The sequence below is a fragment of the Lucilia cuprina genome, chromosome 6 (assembly GCF_022045245.1).
Source record: "Lucilia cuprina isolate Lc7/37 chromosome 6, ASM2204524v1, whole genome shotgun sequence".
Lineage (NCBI taxonomy): Eukaryota > Metazoa > Arthropoda > Insecta > Diptera > Calliphoridae > Lucilia > Lucilia cuprina.
The window spans coordinates 49,721,627-49,743,872 of NC_060954.1; the positions used below are offsets into that span (position 1 = coordinate 49,721,627).

The following is a 22,246-nucleotide window of genomic DNA, read 5'->3' on the forward strand; positions in this document are numbered from 1 at the left end:
AGTATAGATCAGTCTATGGTTTTGACTATAGTCTTGACTATAGATCAGTCTATAGTCTTGACTATAGATCAGTCTATAGTCTTGACTATAGATCAGTCTATAGTTTAAACTGGAGATCAGTCTATAGTCTTGACTACAGATCAGTCTATAGACTTGAGTATAGATCATTCTATATTTTTAACAACAGATCAGTCTATATTCTTGACTAGAGATAAGTCTATAGTCGTGACTATAGATCAGTTTATAGTCGTGACTATAGATCAGTCTATAGTCTTGAATATAGATCGGTCTATAGTCTTGACTATAGAAAAGTCTATAGCCTTGACTATAGATCAGTCTATAGTCTTAACTATAGATCAGTCTATAGTCTTTTTATCGTCAGTTTATATTTTCGTGCACAGATCTGTCAATAATTTCAATTGTAGATCATTTTATAGTCTTAACTAAAGACTATAGGGCAACATTTTAAAATATTACTACTTTAAACTATTTTATGGTCTAACAAGCCCTCATAGTTAGATTTTTGTTAATAATTTTATTTATATAACTTAAAATTGTATATAACAATTAATTATATAATAGTAAATTTTACAATATTTCATGGTCACTTACCATAAATCTAAAAAAAGAGAACAGAAGACTAGGAGAAATTTACTATTGTATATCAATAATCACTTCAAAACTGTTGCATTGCTAACCAATTAAATTGTTTTGTGGCCCGAAACGCACTAAATTTTTGTTCATGCAAGTATTAGTTCTTTATAACAACAACGGTTCATTATTCGAATCATGTGTAATCGTTCAAATATTCTAAATAAATTTACATTTGACTAACGGAAGTTCAACTGTAATTTTTTAGTTTGTTTATTGTAAACAACCAACCAACTAAATCTATATAATTTCGTTTCTGCTTGAATATATCTATATAATGAAAATAGAAAAAGAAATAGCTTTCGGCCAAATAGTTGTATAACGAATTTTATTCGTAATTTAAATGAATGAAAACTAAACTTTTTTTGTTTTATAGTAAAAACAAAAAAACCCTCTGAACTTATATACACTGCAAACAAAAAAACAACGCTTTTTTACTAATTATAATAAAACAACAATAGAAGTTTAACATGAATTAAACAAAAAATGCTATATATAGAGAGAGAAAAAAACTTTAACAGCATTTGATTTGATTTGCATAATACTTAATAAACAGTTAAATGCTCTTCATGCATGTCTAGCTTTAAGTTTAGTTTTTTTTTATAGTTTTTGCTTATGTTGTTGTTATCTAGTGTTATTTCTTCTAAATAGTTTATAGAATAGTATTTTAGAGAAAAGGGGTGTAATTTTAAGTTGGTTAAGAAGTTTGTAGCATATAGCACATATATATCAATAAAAATAATAAAAGATGTTTATTTTTTTAATCAAATATGAATTGTGACTTGGGTCAATCTATCTTATCTTGGCTATAGCTCAGTCTATAATCTTGACTATAAATCTGTCTATAGTCCTGACTGTAGATCTGTCTATAGTCTTGACTGTAGATCTGTCTATAGTATTGACTATAGATCAGTTTATGGTCCTGAGTATAGATCAGTCTATAGGCCTGAGTACAGATCAGTCTATAGTCCATAGTATAGACCAGTCTGTAGTACTGAGTATACATCAGTCTATAGTCCTAAGTATAGATCAGTCTATAGTCCTGAGTATAGATCAGTGTATAGTCCTGAGTATAGATCAGTGTATAGTCCTAGGTATAAATAAGTCTAAAGTCCTGACTATAGATCAGGTTATTATCCTGACTATAGATCAGTTTATAGTTTTTACTATTCATTATTGTATAGACTTGACTATAGATCAGTCTATAGTCTTGACTATAGATCAGTCTATAGTCATGACTTGACTATAGATCAGTCTATAGTCTTGACTATAGATCAGTCTATAGTCATGACTTGACTATAGATCAGTCTATAGTCTTGACTTGACTATAGATCAGTCTATAGTCTTGACTATAGATCAGTCTATAGTCTTGACTATAGATCAGTCTATAGTCTTGACTATAGACTATATATAGTATTGACTATAGATCAGTCTATAGTCTTGACTATAGATCAGTCGATAGTCTTGACTATAGATCAGTCTATAGTCTTGACTTGATATCAGTCTAAAGCATTGATTATAGATCAGTTTGTAGTCTTGATTATAGATCAGTCTATAGTCTTAACTATGGATAAGGTTTTAGTATAGTTTTAATTACAGGTAATTAAAGGTTAGTCTTTAGTCTGGAATAAACATCAGTCTATAGTCTTGACTATATATCAGTTTATAAGCTTGACGATAGAGCACTCTATAGTCTTGACTATAGGTCCGTCTATAGTCTAAAGTATATATCAGTGTTCAGTATTAACTATAGATAAATTTTTAGTCTTGACTTTAGATCTGTGTATAGTCTTGAATACAGATCATTCCATAGCATTTAGTCTATAGTTTTGGTTATAGATCAGTTTGCAGTCTTGACTATTAATCACCTTATAGACTTGGCTGTAGATCAGCAAATAGTCATGACTATCGATAAATCTATTGCCTTTTGTGTTATCTTTAGATCAGTATGTAGCGTTAACTGCTGATCAGTATTTAGTCTTGAATCTACATCAATCTATAATTCTTATTATATATCACTATATCTATATATTTGCATAGAAATTTTAAGATATTTTTCTGTTTATAGGGTATCACCGTAACACCATTGTTTATTGCCAATTCATAAACAGTTTTTTAGCATTATTCTTTTTTTTTTTTGTTCGGTATTTTATTCAACTCCACACTTATCGGATTGTATGAAAAAAAATAAATTTTAAATAAAGAGAAATACAAAGCTAGAAACAAGGTTACGTTAGTATAAATATCTACACGATACATCTCTCTATATGTATATAAATTTTATTTTTCTAAAATTTTTTTGCTGTGTACAACATTTCGTTGATTGTGTTTAAATTATGACATCATATTTCATAAAAAACATTATATTTTTCATAATAAAAATTAATTTAATAAAAGTGAAGAGAGGATTTTTCTTAGGAAAATATTAAGATTAACACAAACTTACCTTTTGCATGAGTTAATCCATTAAAAAATGTTAAACCAATTAACGAAATATTTAAAAATAAACGCCAAAACTTTAAACTAAACATGATTTTACTATAAAAGAGAAAATTTATAAATAAATTAAAAAAATTATGAAAACTTTGTTTTAAACTTAAAATGAATATTTATTTTTTTCTATTGTAATAAAGCGTTAAATTTTTAATACCGGAAATTTTTCTTTTATATAATTTTTTTTTTATTTTTTACAATTTTTTTCTTTTTGTTTTAATTTCCTTTTGTGTGTGTAATTTATTTATTTTTATATATATTTTTTTGCTGCGTTTAACACCTTCAAATTTTATTAATTTTTTTCCAAAAAAAAAATAAACATTTCTTTATGCAATATTTAATACAAATGTTAAATTTTCACTTGAAAAACTGAAATAAAACACATTTCCCCCCCTCTATTTACTCTTTTTACCCACAAATTTTGACGTACATTTTTTAAATGATGAAGATAATTTTTATATTTTTTATTGCTTCTCTGCTTATTTTTTTCTTTATATTTTTTGAAGTGTTTAGACCGTAAAACGCGTTTCGTTCAATTCCGCCAACAACACGTCTATAGCTGTTGTCTGTTTTACGCCAACTAAATTCAAAGTCTTTACGTAAAAAAAGCCAACTTGTTGAAACTGACTCTGTCGGAGAGTTTTGTGTGAGTGTAAGTGGGTTTTGTTTGTGATTCAGTTAGTAAATCTTTTATTTAACTCATCGTTTAAAACTAGTTTTAATTGCACAGCTGATGATTCACATTTTTATGGTTATTACTCTCTATCTCATGAACACTCTCACACACACTCTCTCTCTCTCTGTCTCTTAACTAAGGTTTAATAATATCTTTAACTTCAACACGGTTTAACTTTAAACTCTGGTGAATTTGTGTTAATAAAGTGGGAGAAAAAAAAAGCAGTGCAATTTATGGCTTTATATGCACATGTATGTGTGTTTGTTAAATATTGTTGCCAGTTGTAAATTTGTTTACTAGTGTTACAGCCAAAAAAAAAAAAAAAACTAAAGAAAATCTCAACCAACACGTGATTGTAAAATTTGTGTGTTTGTTTCTTAAGTCTTTTGTTTTGTGTGGCTTTTAGGGTATGTGATATTTTTGTTGTTTTGTTGTAATCATAAAGAAATGTGAAAAAATCTAATTGAGAAACTAATTTTACTTTTATTTAGCTGCTAAGAAAACTAGGCATTAGCAATTATATGATAATTCGAAAAAAGTAAGGAAAATCACAACACGTTGCTATACAAAATCTTAAATACAAGTGTGTTTCTTAAGTCTTTTGCTTTTAGGGAGCAACATTTTTATGGTTTCCTTTTTTATGGAATGTGAAACATATCTAATGAGAAGGTCAGCAGTATTGAACGAAACTTCATTGCAGACCAGTCTAAATTCATCACCATAAAACTGTCGATTGACAAATGATCTTTTGACAGGACTAGCTATAAGTCTATAGTCAAGACTATATATAAAACTAGGAGAAGACTAAATATTTGTTTATTGTAAACATTATAGAATAATCTTTAGTGAGAACAATTATTATATAGTCAGGACCGTAAATAAATCTATAGTCAAAACTGTAGAAAAATCGGTCTATAGTCAGGACAATATTTCATTCAAAATTCAGGGCTATATTTCAGTCTATAGTCAATCAGATCAATCTCCAGTCAAGATTATAGATTGATCTTTAGTCAAGACTAAAGATCAGTCAGTCTATAGTCAATACTATAGACCAGTCTATAGTCAGGACTATAGACCACTGTATAGACAAGACTATAGATCTGTCTATAGTCAGGACTATAGACCACTCTATAGACAAGACTATAGATCTGACTATAGTCAAGACTATAGATTTGTCTATAGTCAAGACTATAGATCTGTCTATAGTCAAGACTATAGATCTGTCTATAGTCAAGACTATAGATCTGTCTATAGTCAAGACTATAGATCTGTCTATAGTCAAGACTATAGATCTGCCTATAGTCAAGACTATAGAGCAGTCTGTAGTCAAGACTATAGATCAGTCTATAGTCAAGACTATAGATCAGTCTATAGTCAAGACTATAGATCAGTCTATAGTCAAGACTATAGATCAGTCTATAGTCAAGACTATAGATCAGTCTATAGTCAAGACTATAGATCAGTCTATAGTCAAGACTATAGATCAGTCTATAGTCAAGACTATAGATCAGTCTATAGTCAAGACTATAGATCAGTCTATAGTCAAGACTATAGATCAGTCTATAGTCAAGACTATAGATCAGTCTATAGTCAAGACTATAGATCAGCCTATAGTCTGTACTATAGATCAGTCTATACTACAGATCAGTCTATAGTCTATACTATAGATCAGTCCAAAGTCTATACTATAGATCAGTCTATAGTCTATACTATAGATCAGTCTATAGTCTATACTATAGATCAGTCTATAGTCTATACCATAGATCAGTCTACAGTCTATACTACAGATCAATCTATAGTCTATACTATAGATTAGTTTATAGTCTATACTATAGATTAGTCTATAGTCTATAATTGAGATCAGTCTATAGTCTATACTATAGATCAGTCTATAGTCTATACTATAGATCAGTTTATAGTCTATACTATATATCAGTCTATATTCTATACTACAGATATTCTATTCTATAGATCAGTCTATAGTCTATAATATAGATCTGTCTTTAATATAGATCAGTCTTTACTATAGATCAGTCTATACTCTATACTACAGATCAGTCTATAGTCTATGATATAGATCAATATATAGGAAAGACTACTCAGACTACTTTTAAGTCTTTAGATCAGTATATAATCATGCCTAGTATCAAGATTATATATAGTATAGTCTATTGTCAATCTGTACTCCTAACTTTAGAGAAGTCCATATTGAAGCATCTATATCAGTCCATAGGCAAGATTTGAGATTATTCTATATTTTTAGTAATATAGATCGGATTAAAATCATATCTAATTCTTAGATGTATTGCCAACTTGAACTTATTGGCTTTCTAAGAAAAGAAATTAAGCAAATATTCACCTTTCGTCTCAATTAAATTAAGAAGATATTAAACCTCTGGTAACACTTTAAAGCAATAAATTAATAACATTTCTCTAATATAATTAATAACAGAAACTTAAACTGAATATTTACCAGTATCTCTTTAAGATACCGATAACTATTCAGCATAACATTGCAACATTGAATATGTGCAATTGCAACAGTTAAAAACACAAATTGTATTAAAATTTAATTATCTTGCAACAAACACTTAAAAAAGAAAAGCTTTAAAATCGAATTATACTTAATTTCATAGTTAATGGTGATTTGATTTATGTTCTGATTAACACAAGCAGCAGCCAAACATCCATCCAACCAACCAGAAGACCAACCAGTCGACCATCAGCCAACATAATTGATACAATCAGTGCTATAATTAAAATGTGTTTTCTTTTTGTTTTTTTTGTTGTTTAAAAATAGCACGTGATATGCCGTTAGATAAGACCCCATACATTTTTGAACATACGAATGGAATAAACATGCTATTTTTTGAGTCCATAAAAATGGTAGTAACCAGCACTTTTGCACTTTTTATATGTTTTATTGTTGTTATGGCTGCTTTAATGCAATTAATGATTTGTTTACACTGTTAACTGTGGCAATAAAGCCCAATAACCCTTTAAAGGGGAGGAAGTTTACTAATAAAGGGGAGTTCTTATTAAGTATTTACAACGCCCTTATGACTTTGCATTACCCTTTAGAAAATTCTATTTAATCTCTTTACAAACTGTTTCAATAGTTGTATAAGACTGTCAATCATAGTTCATGTTTGGCATCAGGCTTAGTGTTTAGCATGGGTTAATTACTAAATTAAACTGACCATAACATGGTTATAAATTAAGAGATTTTCATATGAAATTTTTATGGCTGAAAGAATTTCTTCCTTTTCAATTTTTTTTGTTTTTTCGTTATTATCTAAAGCAGCAAATAATTGTATTCCATGTTAAATTAAGAGGGAATGTTTTGAATTAAAGTGTGTCTTAAAAAGAAATTAAAATTTTTCAAATAAAATTAATGCCATAAAGTAAATGAAAAAAACTCATTTATAGTGATAATTAAAATGCAATCTAGTTTTAGTTGGAAAACTCACATAGCTTTAGAAAAAGGGTGTAAATATGTTATAAGCAAGTTCCTTGTTTTTATTCAATTGAAGAGTTGAAATAAAATATATAGTAGGTCATTCTCGACTATATAATACTGTACACTGACATCCAGCGAGTTGGGTGTTAGTGCTGTATTCTGTAAGCCATAAGTTATGATCTATCTATCTATCTATCTATCTATCTATCTATCTATCTATCTATCTATCTATCTATCTATCTATCTATCTATCTATCTATCTATCTATCTATCTATCTATCTATCTATCTATCTATCTATCTATCTATCTATCTATCTATCTATCTATCTATCTATCTATCTATCTATCTATCTATCTATCTATCTATCTATCTATCTATCTATCTATCTATCTATCTATCTATCTATCTATCTATCTATCTATCTATCTATCTATCTATCTATCTATCTATCTATCTATCTATCTATCTATCTATCTATCTATCTATCTATCTATCTATCTATCTATCTATCTATCTATCTATCTATCTATCTATCTATCTATCTATCTATCTATCTATCTATCTATCTATCTATCTATCTATCTATCTATCTATCTATCTATCTATCTTCCATGCTTTACAAATATTAGACCAAATGTATAATACATTTGGTATAATTGTTATTATTTTATTACCATCTTAACTTTTATTTTTTTCTCTATAATTATAAGAAAATAAAGTACATTTTCATGCTTATCTTTAGTAAAAAACTAAATAAAAATAAGATTTTCTTGAAATGATAAAATTTTTGTTATTTTGACGAATTATAAATTACATTTTATATATTTTATTCATTTTGTCTGCTGGAATATTCAAAATGTTGGGCTTTTGCCATTATTTGCTTCATACTTAAATTCTTCAAGCGTGTCTTATGTTTAATTAAATAATTATTATTTTTTTCTTATTTTAACGACAAAATGTGTGGGTGTTTAAGTTGGTTAAAAGGGTGATCAGGGAAAGAACATAATTTTTGGTTAAAAGAAATATGTTCCATTTTATTCTTGAGTCTTATACCCTGTTAGCTAAACCTCACTTAAAATGTCTGCCTTTCAAAGGTATTTGTTTTTAATAGCTGCACTAAGGCCTTGTTCACCAAAGCACTGACACACTGAGTGACAAGCTGTTCCCCTAAAACTAAACAACATTCGTCAAAAGAGTATTAGATATCTAGTTAAACTTGCATGTTGTGGTGGTGTATATTTTTACTTCATGAAATGACATTAAATTATCATTTATGCAATATTCATTTTTATAATGATTTTTATCATCAACCATTGTTTTTTCCATTCTTAATGGCCGTAGGTGTTTTTTTCCTTCTTTGTTTTTCTACCACAAAGTGCTTAACAGCCAGAAATGTCAAGAGTGGAAGCACACAAAAAAAAGATGTTTGTCATATTAATTATATGGTTAGAACCATTATGTGAACGCCACCAAATTTGTGGGAACATTTTAACTTTTATTAAAGGTAATTAATTTGGTAAGCAAACGGATGAATTGAAATTGTCGACAAATTTGAGTGAAAATATAAAAGTTCATTTTCTTCCTAAACTAGACGAGATACGGTCAAACGGATGGAAATCTGTGATCACTTCTATTTCCTAACAAAACCTGACTTTTGAGAGAAAACATAAAAGTCCATTTTCTGGCTAAACTAGACGAGATACGGTGAAAAGAAAGAAAATCGGTAATCGGTAGACGAGATACGGCCAAACGGATCGAAATCTGCGGTCACTTTTATTTCCCATCAAAACTTAATTTTTGAATGAAGACATAAAAGTTCATTAGGAAGATACGGCCAAAAGAAATGAAATCTGTGATCACTCTTATTTCCTAATAAAACTTGATTTTTGAGTGAAAACTTAAAAGTCCATTTTCTGGCTAAACTAGACGAGATACGGCCAAAAGAAATGAAATCTGTGATCACTCTTATTTCCTAACAAAACTTGATTTTTGAGTGAAAACATAAAAGTCCATTTTCTGGCTAAACTAGACGAAATACGGCCAAAAGAAATGAAATCTGTGATCACTCTTATTTCCTAACAAAACTTGATTTTTGAGTGAAAATATAAAAGTCCATTTTCTGGACTTTTGGATCGAAATCTGTGATCACTTTTTTTTCCTAACAAAACTTGATTTTTGAGTGAAAACATAAAAGTCCATTTTCTGGCTAAACTAGACGAGATACGCCCAAAAGAAAGGACATCTGTGATCACTCTTATTTTCTAACAAAATTTGATTTTTGATAAAAAAAAGTCCATTTTCCGGCTAAACTAGACGAGCTACGGCCAAAATAATGGAAATCTGTGATCACTCTTATTTCCTAACAAAACTTGATTTTTGATTGAAAACATAAAAGTTCATTTTCTGGCTAAACTAGACGAGATACGGCCAAACGGATCCAAATCTGTAATCACTCTTGATTTTTGAGTGAAAACATAAAAGTCCATTTTCTGGCTAAACTAGACGAGATACGGCCAAACGGATCAAAATAATGGAAATCTGTGATCACTCTTATTTCCTAACAAAACTAGATTTTTGATTGAAAACATAAAAGTCCATTTTCTGGCTAAACTAAACGAGATACGGCCAAACGGATCGAAATCTGTGATCACTCTTATTTCCTAACAAAACTTGATTTTTGAGTGAAAACATAAAAGTCCATTTTCTGGCTAAACTAGACGAGATCTGGCCAAACGGATCGAAATCTGTGATCACTTTTATTTCCTCACAAAACTAGATTTTTGAGTGAAAACATAAAAGTCCAATTTCTGGCTAAACTAGACGAGATACGGCCAAAAGGATGGAAATCTGTGATCACTCTTATTTCCAAACAAAACTTGATTTTTGAGTGAAAACGTAAAAGTCCATTTTCTTGATTTTTGAGTGAAAACATAAAGTCCATTTTTTGGCTAAACTAGACGAGATACGACCAAAAGAAAGAAAAGCGGCAATCACTTCTATTTCCTAACAAAACTTGATTTTTGAGTGAAAACATAAAAGTCCATTTTCTAGATTTTTGAGTGAAAACATAAAAGTCCATTTTCTGGCTAAACTAGATGAGATACGGCCAAAAGGATCGAAATCTGTGATCACTTTTATTTCCCAACAAAACTTGACTTTTGAGTGAAAGCATAAAAGTCGATTTCCTGGCTAAACTAGACGAGATACGGCTAAACGGATCAAAATCTGTGATCACTCTTATTTCCTAACAAAACTTGATTTTTGAGTGAAAACATAAAAGTCCATTTTCTGGCTAAACTAGATGAGATACGGCCAAAAGAAAGGAAATCTGAGATCACTCTTATTTCCTAACAAAACTTGATTTTTGAGTGAAATCATAAAAGTCCATTTACTGGATAAACTAGATTAGATACGGCCAAACGGATCGAAATCTGTGATCACTTTTATTTCCCAACAAAACTTGACTTTTGAGTGAAAACATAAAAGTCCATTTTCTGGCTAAACTAGAGGAGATACGGCCAAACGGATCGAAATCTGTGATCACTCTTATTTCCTAACAAAACTTGATTTTTGAGTGAAAACATAAAAGTCCATTTTCTGGCTAAACTAGATGAGATACGGCCAAAAGAAAGGAAATCTGAGATCACTCCTATTTCCTAACAAAACTTGATTTTTGAGTGAAATCATAAAAGTCTATTTACTGGCTAAACTAGGTTAGATACGGCCAAGCAGATCGAAATCTGTGATCACTCTTATTTTCTAACAAAACTTGATTTTTGAGTGAAAACATAAAAGTCCATTTTCTGGCTAAAAAAAGGAAGTCTGTGATCACTCTTATTTCCTAACAAAACTTGATTTTTGAGTGAAAACATAAAAGTACATTTTCTGGATAAACTAGACTAACAAAACTTGACTTTTGAGTGAAAACATAAAAGTCCATTTTTTGGCTAAACTAGGCGAGATACGGCCAAACGGATCGAAATCTGTGATCACTCTTATTTCCTAACAAAACTTGTTTTTTGAGGGGAAACATAAAAGTCTATTTCTGGCTAAACTAGACGAGATACGGCTAAACGGATCGAAATCTGTGATCACTACTATTTCCAAACAAAACTCGATTTTTGAGTGAAAACATAAAAGTCCATTTTCTGGCTATGCTAGACGAGATACGGCCAAATGGATCGAAATCTGTGATCACTCTTATTTCCTAACAAAACTTGATTTTTTAGTGAAAACATAAAAGTCCATTTTCAGGCTAAACTAGACGAGATACGGCCAAATGGATCGAAATCTGTGATCACTCTTATTTCCTAACAAAACTTGATTTTTGAGTGAAAACATAAAAGTCCATTTTCAGGCTAAACTAGACGAGATACGGCCAAATGGATCGAAATATGTGATCACTCTTATTTCCTAACAAAACTTGATTTTTGAGTGAAAACATAAAAGTCCATTTTTTGGCTAAACTAGACGAGATACGGCCAAAAGGATCGAAATCTGTGATCACTTGATTTTTGAGTGAAAACATAAAAGTCCATTTTCTGGCTAAACTAGACTAGATACGGCCAAAAGAAAGGAAATCTGTGATCACTCTTATTTTCTAACAAAACTTAATTTTTGAGTGAAAACGTAAAAGTCCATTTTCCGGCTAAACTAGACGAGCTACGGCCAAAATGATGGAAATTTGTGATCACTCTTATTTCCTAACAAAACTTGATTTTTTAGTGAAAACATAAAAGTCCATTTTCTGGCTAATCTAGACGAGATACGGTCAAACGGATGGAAATCTGTGATCACTCTTATTTCCTAACAAAACTTGGTTTTTGAGGGGAAACATAAAAGTCTATTTTCTGGCTAAACTAAACGAGATACTGCTAAACGGATCGAAATCTGTGATCACTTTTATTTCCAAACAAAACTTGATTTTTGAGTGAAAACATAAAAGTCCATTTTCTGGCTAAAAAATTGATTTTTGAGTGAAAACATAAAAGCACAAAACAAACGCACATACGATTTCCATAAACAACAGCTGTAGATGTTCACCTGATGCAATGCAAGAGATTTGAAACAATAACAAGGCTATGTACTTATAACAACAAATATTGCGAAGGAGAAAAATAACAAACATTAAGAGAACGACAAATCATAGGATTATAAAAAAATTGTTCAATTTTGCTAATGTCCTAACAATTATGTAATATACACGCAATTTGTTTTATATAAATTTTGTTTTGTTGTAAATTTTACAAAAATAAACTTACCTTTGTTTGTATTTGAAGTTGCAGTGGGTGATGGCAGCAATCCGAAACTTTTTAATTTATTAAGGGCAAAAGAACTAAGACACTTAATTAAACATTTCTTTATCATTTGCACTTAATTAACACTGTTTTCAATAAATTATTAAAAAAAAAACAAAACTTTTACTTGCGTCGTCATAAATTTTAACAAATTTGCAACCGATTCGTTTAAAGATTAAAGAAGAACTAACAAAAAAGAAGAAGATGAATGAAATAATAAAAGTCACTTTCCATTTCTATATCAGCCTTAAGTCAGGCTACATTATTTGTTGTTATAAATAAAATATACCAGTTTTGCCTCCAACTATAATAACATTGAGCATCGTTTATGGTTCAGAACTAAACGCGCAAAATCCATAGCATACGTTAAGGATTTTAAAAAACTAATATAGTTAATGCTTAGTTAGTTTCTGCGTACCATCCCGTGACGTATTAGCTAATTTGTGTTTTTCAACGCAAAATCAACAGCAATTACACGGTCAAACTAACGGCATTCTAGCACGGTACGTAAAAACTAACTGAACCTTAAAAAACATTATGACATTTAAGTTATTCCCTTTTATTGACATATTCTCTTTATTAGTTTAGTTTTCTTTTTGTCATTAAACTAAGTGGTTGCGAAATTGTTAAAATTTATAAAAACATTAATTTTAAAATAATGATTTTTATAATAATTCATAAAAAAATTAAAATAATTTAAAGTATTAAGTGATAAATAAGTGTAAATAACAAATAAAAAGAAAATAAAAAGTGTTAAAGTGTATCTTTAAGAAACTTCTAGATGCAGCCTCATTTATCTTGTGAAGTTATCAATTCTAATAAAAACAAGTAAGAAACTTTTGATTTTCTTCTTAAGTATTATTGCTATTTCATCACAATTGTTTTTGTTATTGTATACAGCATTGTTTTTGTTTCAAAAGTTTTGCAGTTTTAGGCCATCTCATATTTGTTATTGTATGTCAAAAGAAGCCGGCAGGCGTGTTGTTGTTTATGATATGTATTTGTGCGTTTTTTTGTTTTTTTGTTTTGCAGGGAGTTCAAATTATGTTTTTTTGTTGTAGTGACGTCACTGTTATTGCTTGAAAAAGTGTTAAAGAGTAGTTTTTAAGAAACTTCTAAATGCTGCCACATTCTTTGCTATCTTGTGAAGTAATGAATTATAACAATAACAAATACGAAAACTTTTGATTTTTTCCAGTACTATTGTTGTTGTAGCTTAATGACAACTGTTTTAGTTGTTATATACAGCATTGTTATTGTTTCAAAAGTTTTGTATTTTATCAGGCCATCTAATTTTTGTTGTTATATGTCAAAAGAAGCTGGCTGGCGTGTTGTTGTTTATTAATGTATTTGTGCGTTTTTTGTTTTGTTATAGTGACGTCACTGTTTATGCATTTTGTTTTGCGGGGAGTTCAAATGATGTTTTTATTATAGTGACGTCACTGTTATTGCTTGAAAAGGTGTTAGAGTAGTTTTTAAGAAACTTCTAAATGCTACCGCTAATATTCTTTACTATCTTGTGAAGTAACCAATTATAACAACAACAAGTATTATTATTATTATTATTATTATTATTATTATTATTATGTATTATTATTATTATTATTATTATTATTATTGTAGCTTCATGACAACTGTTTGTTGTTATATACAGCATTGTTATTGTTTCAAAGGTTTTTATCAGGCCATCTCACTTTTGTTGTTGTATGTCAAAAGAAGCTGGCAGCCGTGTGTTGTTTAAGAAATGTATTTGCGCGCTTTTTGGTTTTGTTATAGTGACGTCACTGTTTTTGCATTTTGTTTTGCGGGTAGTTAAAATGATGTTTTATATAATAACTTATAAAAAATTTACTATCTTGTGAAGTAACCAATTATAACAACAACTTTTGATTTTTTCTTCAGTATTATTGTTGTTGTAGCTTCATGACAACTGTTATTGTTTCAAAGGTTTTTATCAGGCCATCTCACTTTTGTTGTTGTATGTCAAAAGAAGCTGGCAGCCGTGTAGGTTGTTTATGAAATGTATTTGCGCGCTTTTTGGTTTTGTTATAGTGACGTCACTGTTTTTGCATTTTGTTTAGCGGGGAGTTAAAATGATGTTTTAGTTATAGTGACGTCAATGTTTTTGCATATTGTTTTGCGGGCAGTTGAAATGATGTTTTCTATAATAACTTATAAAAAATTTAATTAATTTAACAAGTGTAAATAGCAAAAAAAGAAAAAGTGTAGTTTTTAAGAAACTTCTAGATGCAGCCGCCAACACTCTTTACTATCTTGTGAAGTAACCAATTATAACAACAACAAGTGAAAAAACTTTTGATATTTTCTTCAGTAATATTGTTGTTGTAGTTTCATGACAACTGTTTTTGTTGTTATATATAGAGCATTGTTATTGTTTCAAAGGTTTTGCATTTTATCTGGCCATCTCGCTTTTGTTGTTGTATGTCAAAAGAAGCTGGCAGCCGTGTGGGTGTTGTTTATTAAATGTATTTGCGCGCTTTTTGGTTTTGTTATAGTGACGTCACTGTTTTTTGCATTTTGTTTAGCGGGGAGTTAAAATGATGTTTTTGTTATAGCAACGTCGGTGTTTTTGCATTTAGTTTTGCGGCGAGTTGAAGTGATGGTTTTCATAATAATTTATAAGAAATTAAAGTAATTTAACAAGTGTAATTAACATGAGTAAATAACAAAAAAAATGTTAAAGTGTAGTTTTAAAGAAACTTCTAGATGCAGCCGCCAACACTCTTGATGTAACCAATTATAACAACAACAAGTACGAAAACTTTTCATTTTTTTCAGTATTATTGTTGTTGTAGTTTCGTGACAACTGTTTTTGTTGTTATATACAGCATTGTTGTTGTTTCAAAGGTTTTGCATTTTATCAGGCTTTCTTATTATTGTTGTTGTATGTCAAAAGAAGCTGGCAGTCATGTTGTTGTTATACCCTACACCACTATAGTGGGGAGGGTATTATGTGTTTGTGCTGTAGTTTGTAACACCCAAAAATATTGGTCCTAGACCAATCGGCTCAGAATCACTTTCTGAGTCGATTTAGCTATGTCCGTCTGTCTGTGTGTCCATGTAAACCTTGTGCGCACGCTACAGGTCGCAATTTTCAAGATAATTTGATGAAATTTGGCACATACTCTTCTTTTAGTTCAAGGACGAACGCTATTGAAAACGGTTGAAATCGGTCCATTATTTATACATACAACCGTACCCCTCGAATTGGGCCTTTAGGCTCACAATTACCTTAAATGTTTTATAATGTCAACAAAAATAAAAAAAAATAGTTTTATAGAACTATAAATGACAATACTAATTTTTATAGAGATCGGGCCTCATTTGACCCTAGCCCCCATACAAACTCCCCTTCAGAAAATGAGTTGAAGGTCAAAATTAACTTATAATTACTAATGAAACTATCAAAATCTACATAAATGACTTTGAGTAGACGTAAATTCATTTACCAAAATTTATAAGGATAGGCCCATATTTACCCCTTCTGCCCTATGATCCCTCTTGTAGAAAATCTGTTTTTTGTCAACAATAAGTAAAAATTTCACAATAAAATAAATTAAATGCTTTATATAAAAAAATCCACCATTTTAACATACTGACTGGTGTCGGCAATGTCCGACTATAAATTCATACTTGTTTATGAAATGTATTTATGTCTTCTTTTTGTTTTATTATAGTGACATCATCGTTTTTGCATTTTGGTTTGCGGGAGTTAATGTTTTTTTTCCTAATTAGTTTTAAATGAATTTTGCTGTTGCCGTTTATATTGTTATTGTGGCCTCATGGCTTTACTGATGTTACATTTTGTCAGTATCTATAGGTAATGGCTTTTGAGGGTTTTTGTGTTTTTTGTTAGGTTGATTTGATTTAAATACCCTTCAGTGAAAATCTGTGATTACTTATAGTAATTCCCCTCTCATTACACCAAAATATAGGTATTTTTTATTCATACATTTTCTAGGTAGGTACCTACCTATCACATTTGCAATTTCAAAAACTCGCATAAAATTCGTTTAACAACCTCATAAAAAAATAAAACACTATTTCCTCAAAACATTTAACAGATTTTATCATTTCTCGCAAAAGAGTTAAAATAAAAAAGTAATAGGTATCTATGTATTATTTTGATGTTTAGCAACTTCTCCTTCATTTTACGCATTTTAAACATGTTAAACATTTACAATGATGCGTTTTTACCAGAATCTTTAACGATTTTGTATTGTTTCGTTTGTTTACGTGCTTGGAAAACATTAAAAAAATCAACAATGATATCTTTACTTTTGCGAATATATGTATAATGTTTTGATACTCTACATTGGGTATAAAATGTCGAATAGAGAACTATTATTTACTAGAACTGAACTGGAACAGAACAGAACTAGAACTGAAATAGAGAAGAACTAGAACAGAACTGAACTACAAATGAACTAGAACTGAATTAGAACAGAGCTAGAACTGAAGTAGAACTGAACTAGAACTGAACTAGAACTGAACTAGAACTGAACTAGAACTGAACTAGAACTGAACTAGAACTGAACTAGAACTGAACTAGAACTGAACTAGAACTGAACTAGAACTGAACTAGAACTGAACTAGAACTGAACTAGAACTGAACTAGAACTGAACTAGAACTGAACTAGAACTAAACTAGAACTGAACTAGAACTGAACTAGAACAAGAACTGAACTAGAACTGAACTACGGTCAAACTAGAACTGAAAATTCTATCTCAAATCTTTTTAATTATTTATTTCAGGATTCTGTTTCATTCTATCAAAATCTTATTATAAATGCTAATCATACTTCGTTATCGAAACTAAACATAAAATGTTTATACAAAATTAAAAAAACGAAAACCACAAAATTAAAACATAGAATTGTGAAACGTGATTCCTTGCCTGAAGATTTTCAGGAAGATGTGTAAGTTTTATGCTTAAAACAAAAAGTTTGCAAATTAAAACTTAAATTCTAATTCCTAAATTTTTTCAAGAGATATTGAAGTCCTTAAAACAGTAGAACAACATGCCCCTGAACCTCAAGTGCTAATGGAAGTACGACAAAATGATCAATTAATTGATGGTATGGTAACTGTTATATCTGGTACTCCCCTGGTTATGGAAATTAAACTTGATGAAGCGAGTAATGATATTTATGGTTTAAGTGTCAATTATTTGCAAGTAACAGATATGGCAGAAATGTCTGAAACCATATTATTTAAGGGGTAAAAATTATTAGATATTTAACATCTCTCTTTTTTTAATTTTAATATCTTTTTCAAAAGCTGTACGGTGGATCCTTATCTATTTGAAAACTTTAATCTCACGAATAAGAAGTCTTTGAAATCAAAATTTCGCGCCTTTAAATTCCCCAATACAGCATTTGTACAATTTCGAGCAAATGTGAAAATTTGTTTACAAAATTGTGCTCAACCTCAATGCATAGGAAGCAACTCCAAACAGTCTCGTAAAAGACGTCATTTAAATAATCCACCAAAACATTTCTATGAAATGTTAACCAGTTTTGTTATAAAACTAAATGAAACCCATCAAAGCAATGAAGGTATTATTTGTTAATTTAAAATACATAAGCAAAAATTAATATTTTTAGTATATTTTTCTATTACAGCTGAATTGCAACAACTACAAAATCATGTTCAATTATTACATACAAAAAATTTACATATTATTACTTTAAAATAACTTTACATTCCCATGCCTTCTAAAGGAAAAAAAACAAAATTGCACATTGAATGTAAAAAATTAATAATAAATTAATGTTTTATTACACACCCCCCATGGTTGGATAAATATTATATCGTTATTGACTTCTTCATCTTTAACCAATAATAAATACAAATAAAAATGTTTTGGTAATAATTTTCAAATGTTATTCTTTAGTTTTCTTTTTCTCAATTCTTTTCACAAATAATCAAAAATAATCTTGAAAAACCACAACTACTGAATGACCTGTATTTAATACATCGATTGCTTTAAAACCGGGGGGACATGGACTGCGGTATAGTGAGTACAACTTTAAACGCAAAACAATAATTTACTGTTAACGTCTGTTATGGAACATTTATTGCATGTTGCTGCTTCTTGTGCTGCCGCATTTACGCAAAATTATTCTTTTTGTACTGTTTTATTTGTAATATTTAACAGAAAACTTAAATTTGTATTCCCAACACATGATTTTTTTCTTCGTTGTATATTGTATAATCAGTTTAGTTGTGTCTGATGGTTTGTAGTTTGTAACTGGTAGCATAGATTGATCCTAGTTTTCGATGCACCTAGTATAAACTTTATTTCAGTAAGCGACTCAATGCTAATTCAGATATAGATCAGTTCTAGTTCAGTTCTAGTTCAGTTCTAGTTCAGTTCTAGTTCAGTTCTAGTTCAGTTCTAGTTCAGTTCTAGTTCAGTTCTAGTTCAGTTCTAGTTCAGTTCTAGTTCAGTTCTAGTTCAGTTCTAGTTCAGTTCTAGTTCAGTTCTAGTTCAGTTCTAGTTCAGTTCTAGTTCAGTTCTAGTTCAGTTCTTTGATAAACTTACCTTCAATTTATTAATACTTCTCAAAAATCCACATTTGCCTAAATCATTAAAGAAAACTTTCAAAATGACTTCACGCTCATTATACAATGGCTGACACTCTTTCACTGCCATCGAATATAAATTCTCCCAATGAATTGTATTAAGAAAATTATCAGAATTATTTGATGTCAAAGGCAATTTCACCAAAATAAAAGCCTTATTACAATAAACGTGGTGCAATTCTAAAATAATATAATGACAAAAAAAGTAAATAAAATTATGAAATGTTATTTGCTTCGAAGAAAAGAAATACATAAATAGAAAATGTGTTAACAGTAATATTACCACAATAAAAATTTGTTACTTTTGTTCATGAGTTGTACTGATGCTTTTCAATTATTATGGAAATTATATGCCAACAAGTAGTCATCATAGGTGGAAATCACAGAAACTCCTCCACACATGCGCAGTTTGTTTTTTTGTATATTTTTATTTTTGTTTAACACACACACACGTTTCGGTTGAATGTTAGAAAACTTTCAACAAGTCGTTTTTTTTCATTTTGGCTGTTACTTCTTAAGAACTCTGCAGGCAAGCCATTATAGTTAAGGCGTGCAATGAAATGATTTGTTTATCATTTGTTAACAAACAAATGAAAATCTGCCGTAAAAGTTTATTCACAAAATTTGTTTATTTCCTGCTTGCTGCTGCTGTAGCTAGTATACTTGTATTGTTAGTGTTTGTTGGTGAAATTTTTGGTTTGCAAATTTGTTTGAGAATTGATTTCCTTAAAAATTGCTACATGAGGAAATTTGTTAAAATTATACAATCTATTTAAAATTTATGCAATATTAAAATGATTGTTGTTGGTGATGGTGGTGTTCTTGTCTGCTGTTTCTTTTTCTTCATCAACATGAGTCACGTTTAATGTTTGTTTGAAACAATAAAATAAATAGTGAGTTTTTGGTATTTTTATAAGAGGGGGAGATGTGGAGTATTGTAAAGTTGTTTGTTGTAGAATTATGTAAAAACATGATTAGAATTACATAAAAGTAACTAAATGTAACTATTTTTGTAAAGAAACTTTAATTTTTCTTTCAAAAACAAAAGACTTAGAAAACAAACTTGTTTTGTAGAGATTTTTACTAGAACTTACATGGGAGTTAGATATTAATAGACAAAAAGTAAGGTTTTTTTGTAAATTAAATAAAAAGTTTTAAAACTAAAAGTCTAACAAAACTAAAGTGTTTAATTTTAATTTCTAATACAAGAATAACAATTAAAGAAAACTTGTCTCAAATAGAAACTATTATTTTATGTAGCAATTACCATTCTAAACATGAAAACTGACATTAATTAAAACCATTTAAATACTCATTAAACAATATTTAAATTAAACAAATTTTTACTAACTAACTTAACAATATAATGACCAACTAAAGAATGCACATAAATGTTCACATCTAAAAATCTTAAATAAACAGCAGACATTCGAAAAAAAAATAACAATAAAATCAAAAGTGCTTAAAAACATGCCACATGCACATTAAATGTTTTAACGATAATTTTTTATTTATTTGAATGCCCATTAAAAAATCCTAAAGTACACATACGATCCACTAATGAAATCAACAACTTTATTTTAATGTTAGCTTTTTCTTTTTCTTAAAAAAAACATTACTTTTGCTTTTATGATGAAAAAAATCAAAAGTCCTTTTGCTAAAAAACACCAATGGTTCGATAGGCAAATAGTCATTAAAATTGTTCACACTGAGACTTGCAAATTAAGAAGTCAGACCTTTAAAGTTTTACAATAAAATCAACATAACAAGTACATTAAGTTTCTACTTTAAATAAGGTTAAATGTATTAGGGTAGTACCTTTTTCTATTTTTAAATAGAAAATTTTCCATTATTACTACTCATATCCCTAGACTGAGATATATTCTCTTTAAATAAGTCAGATATTCGACAGAAAAGTCAGTTCAGTATGGTAGATAGATTATCTCAAGAAGAGTGATAGAGAAGTTTTCGCAAACAAAGACCCCTTTTTATAAAAAAAAGTTCTCTTCAAACTGAGTTAGTTTTTGGAAAAGTTCCAAAAACTGGTACATTTTTTCCATAGAAAAGTGTCCAACTCAACTCTAAGTAACTGAGACAGTTTTTTTTAAATGTTCTCACAAACTAAAACACGTTTCCTATAGAAAACATATCACAAACGAAAACACTTTTTCAATAGAAAAGCTCCAACAAAATAAGACACTCTTTCTCACACTTTTCCCATAGAAAATGTCTAAGTAGTTAAGACACTTTTTCTATAGAAAAGTTTTAACAAACTGAAACACTTTTTCTATAGAAAAATTCTCAGTAACTGATACACTTTTTCTTTAGAAAAGTTCTCAAAAACTGAGATACTTTTTCTAAGAAAAGTTCTCAGTAACTGAGACATTTTTTCTATACAAAAATTCTCAGTAACTGAGAACTTTTTCTATACAAAAATTCTCAGTAACTGAGACACTTTTTCTATAGAAAAGTTCACAGTAACTGAGACACTTTTCTATAGAAAAGTTCACAGTAACTGAGACACTTTTTCTATAGAAAAGTTCACAGTAACTGAGACACTTTTTCTGTAGAAAAGTTCACAGTAACTGAGACACTTTTTCTATAGAAAAGTTCACAGTAACTGAGACACTTTCTATAGAAAAGTTCACAATAACTGAGACACCTTTTCTATAGAAAAGTTCACAGTAACTGAGACACTTTTTCTACCGAAAAGTTCACAGTAACTGAGACACTTTTTCTACCGAAAAGTTCACAGTAACTGAGACCCTTTTTCTATAGAAAAGTTCACAGTAACTGAGACCCTTTTTCTATAGAAAAGTTCACAGTAACTGAGACACTTTTTCTATAGAAAAGTTCACAGTAACTGAGACACTTTTTCTATAGAAAAGTTCTCAGTAACTGAGACACTTTTTCTATAGAAAAGTTCTCAGTAACTGAGACACTTTTTCTGTAGAAAAGTTCACAGTAACTGAGACACTTTTTCTATAGAAAAGTTCACAGTAACTGAGACACTTTTTCTATAGAAAAGTTCACAGTAACTGAGACACTTTTTCTATAG

The 22,246-nt window shown here is 29.4% G+C and overlaps 2 protein-coding genes across 2 annotated transcripts in view; one reads left to right on the forward strand and one right to left on the reverse strand.

The window, feature by feature from the left end:
• Nucleotides 1-17,356: 17,356 nt before the first annotated feature.
• LOC111677806 lies at nt 17,357-18,488 on the forward strand. Its single transcript, XM_046955154.1, has 4 exons — nt 17,357-17,519; nt 17,590-17,820; nt 17,881-18,158; nt 18,225-18,488. Exons 2-4 carry the CDS (start codon nt 17,645-17,647, stop codon nt 18,296-18,298), a joined length of 528 nt encoding a protein of 175 aa, XP_046811110.1. The 5' UTR covers nt 17,357-17,519; nt 17,590-17,644; the 3' UTR covers nt 18,299-18,488.
• A 223-nt stretch (nt 18,489-18,711) lies between these two features.
• The window catches only part of LOC124420644, an 11,806-nt gene continuing 8,271 nt past the window's right edge, over nt 18,712-22,246 (reverse strand). Inside the window, exons 2-3 of the mRNA XM_046954153.1 lie at nt 19,148-19,368; nt 18,712-18,735 (exon numbers count right to left, since the gene is read on the reverse strand). Coding sequence (XP_046810109.1) covers nt 18,712-18,735; nt 19,148-19,368 — 245 coding nt within the window. The remainder of the gene's footprint in view (nt 18,736-19,147; nt 19,369-22,246) is intronic.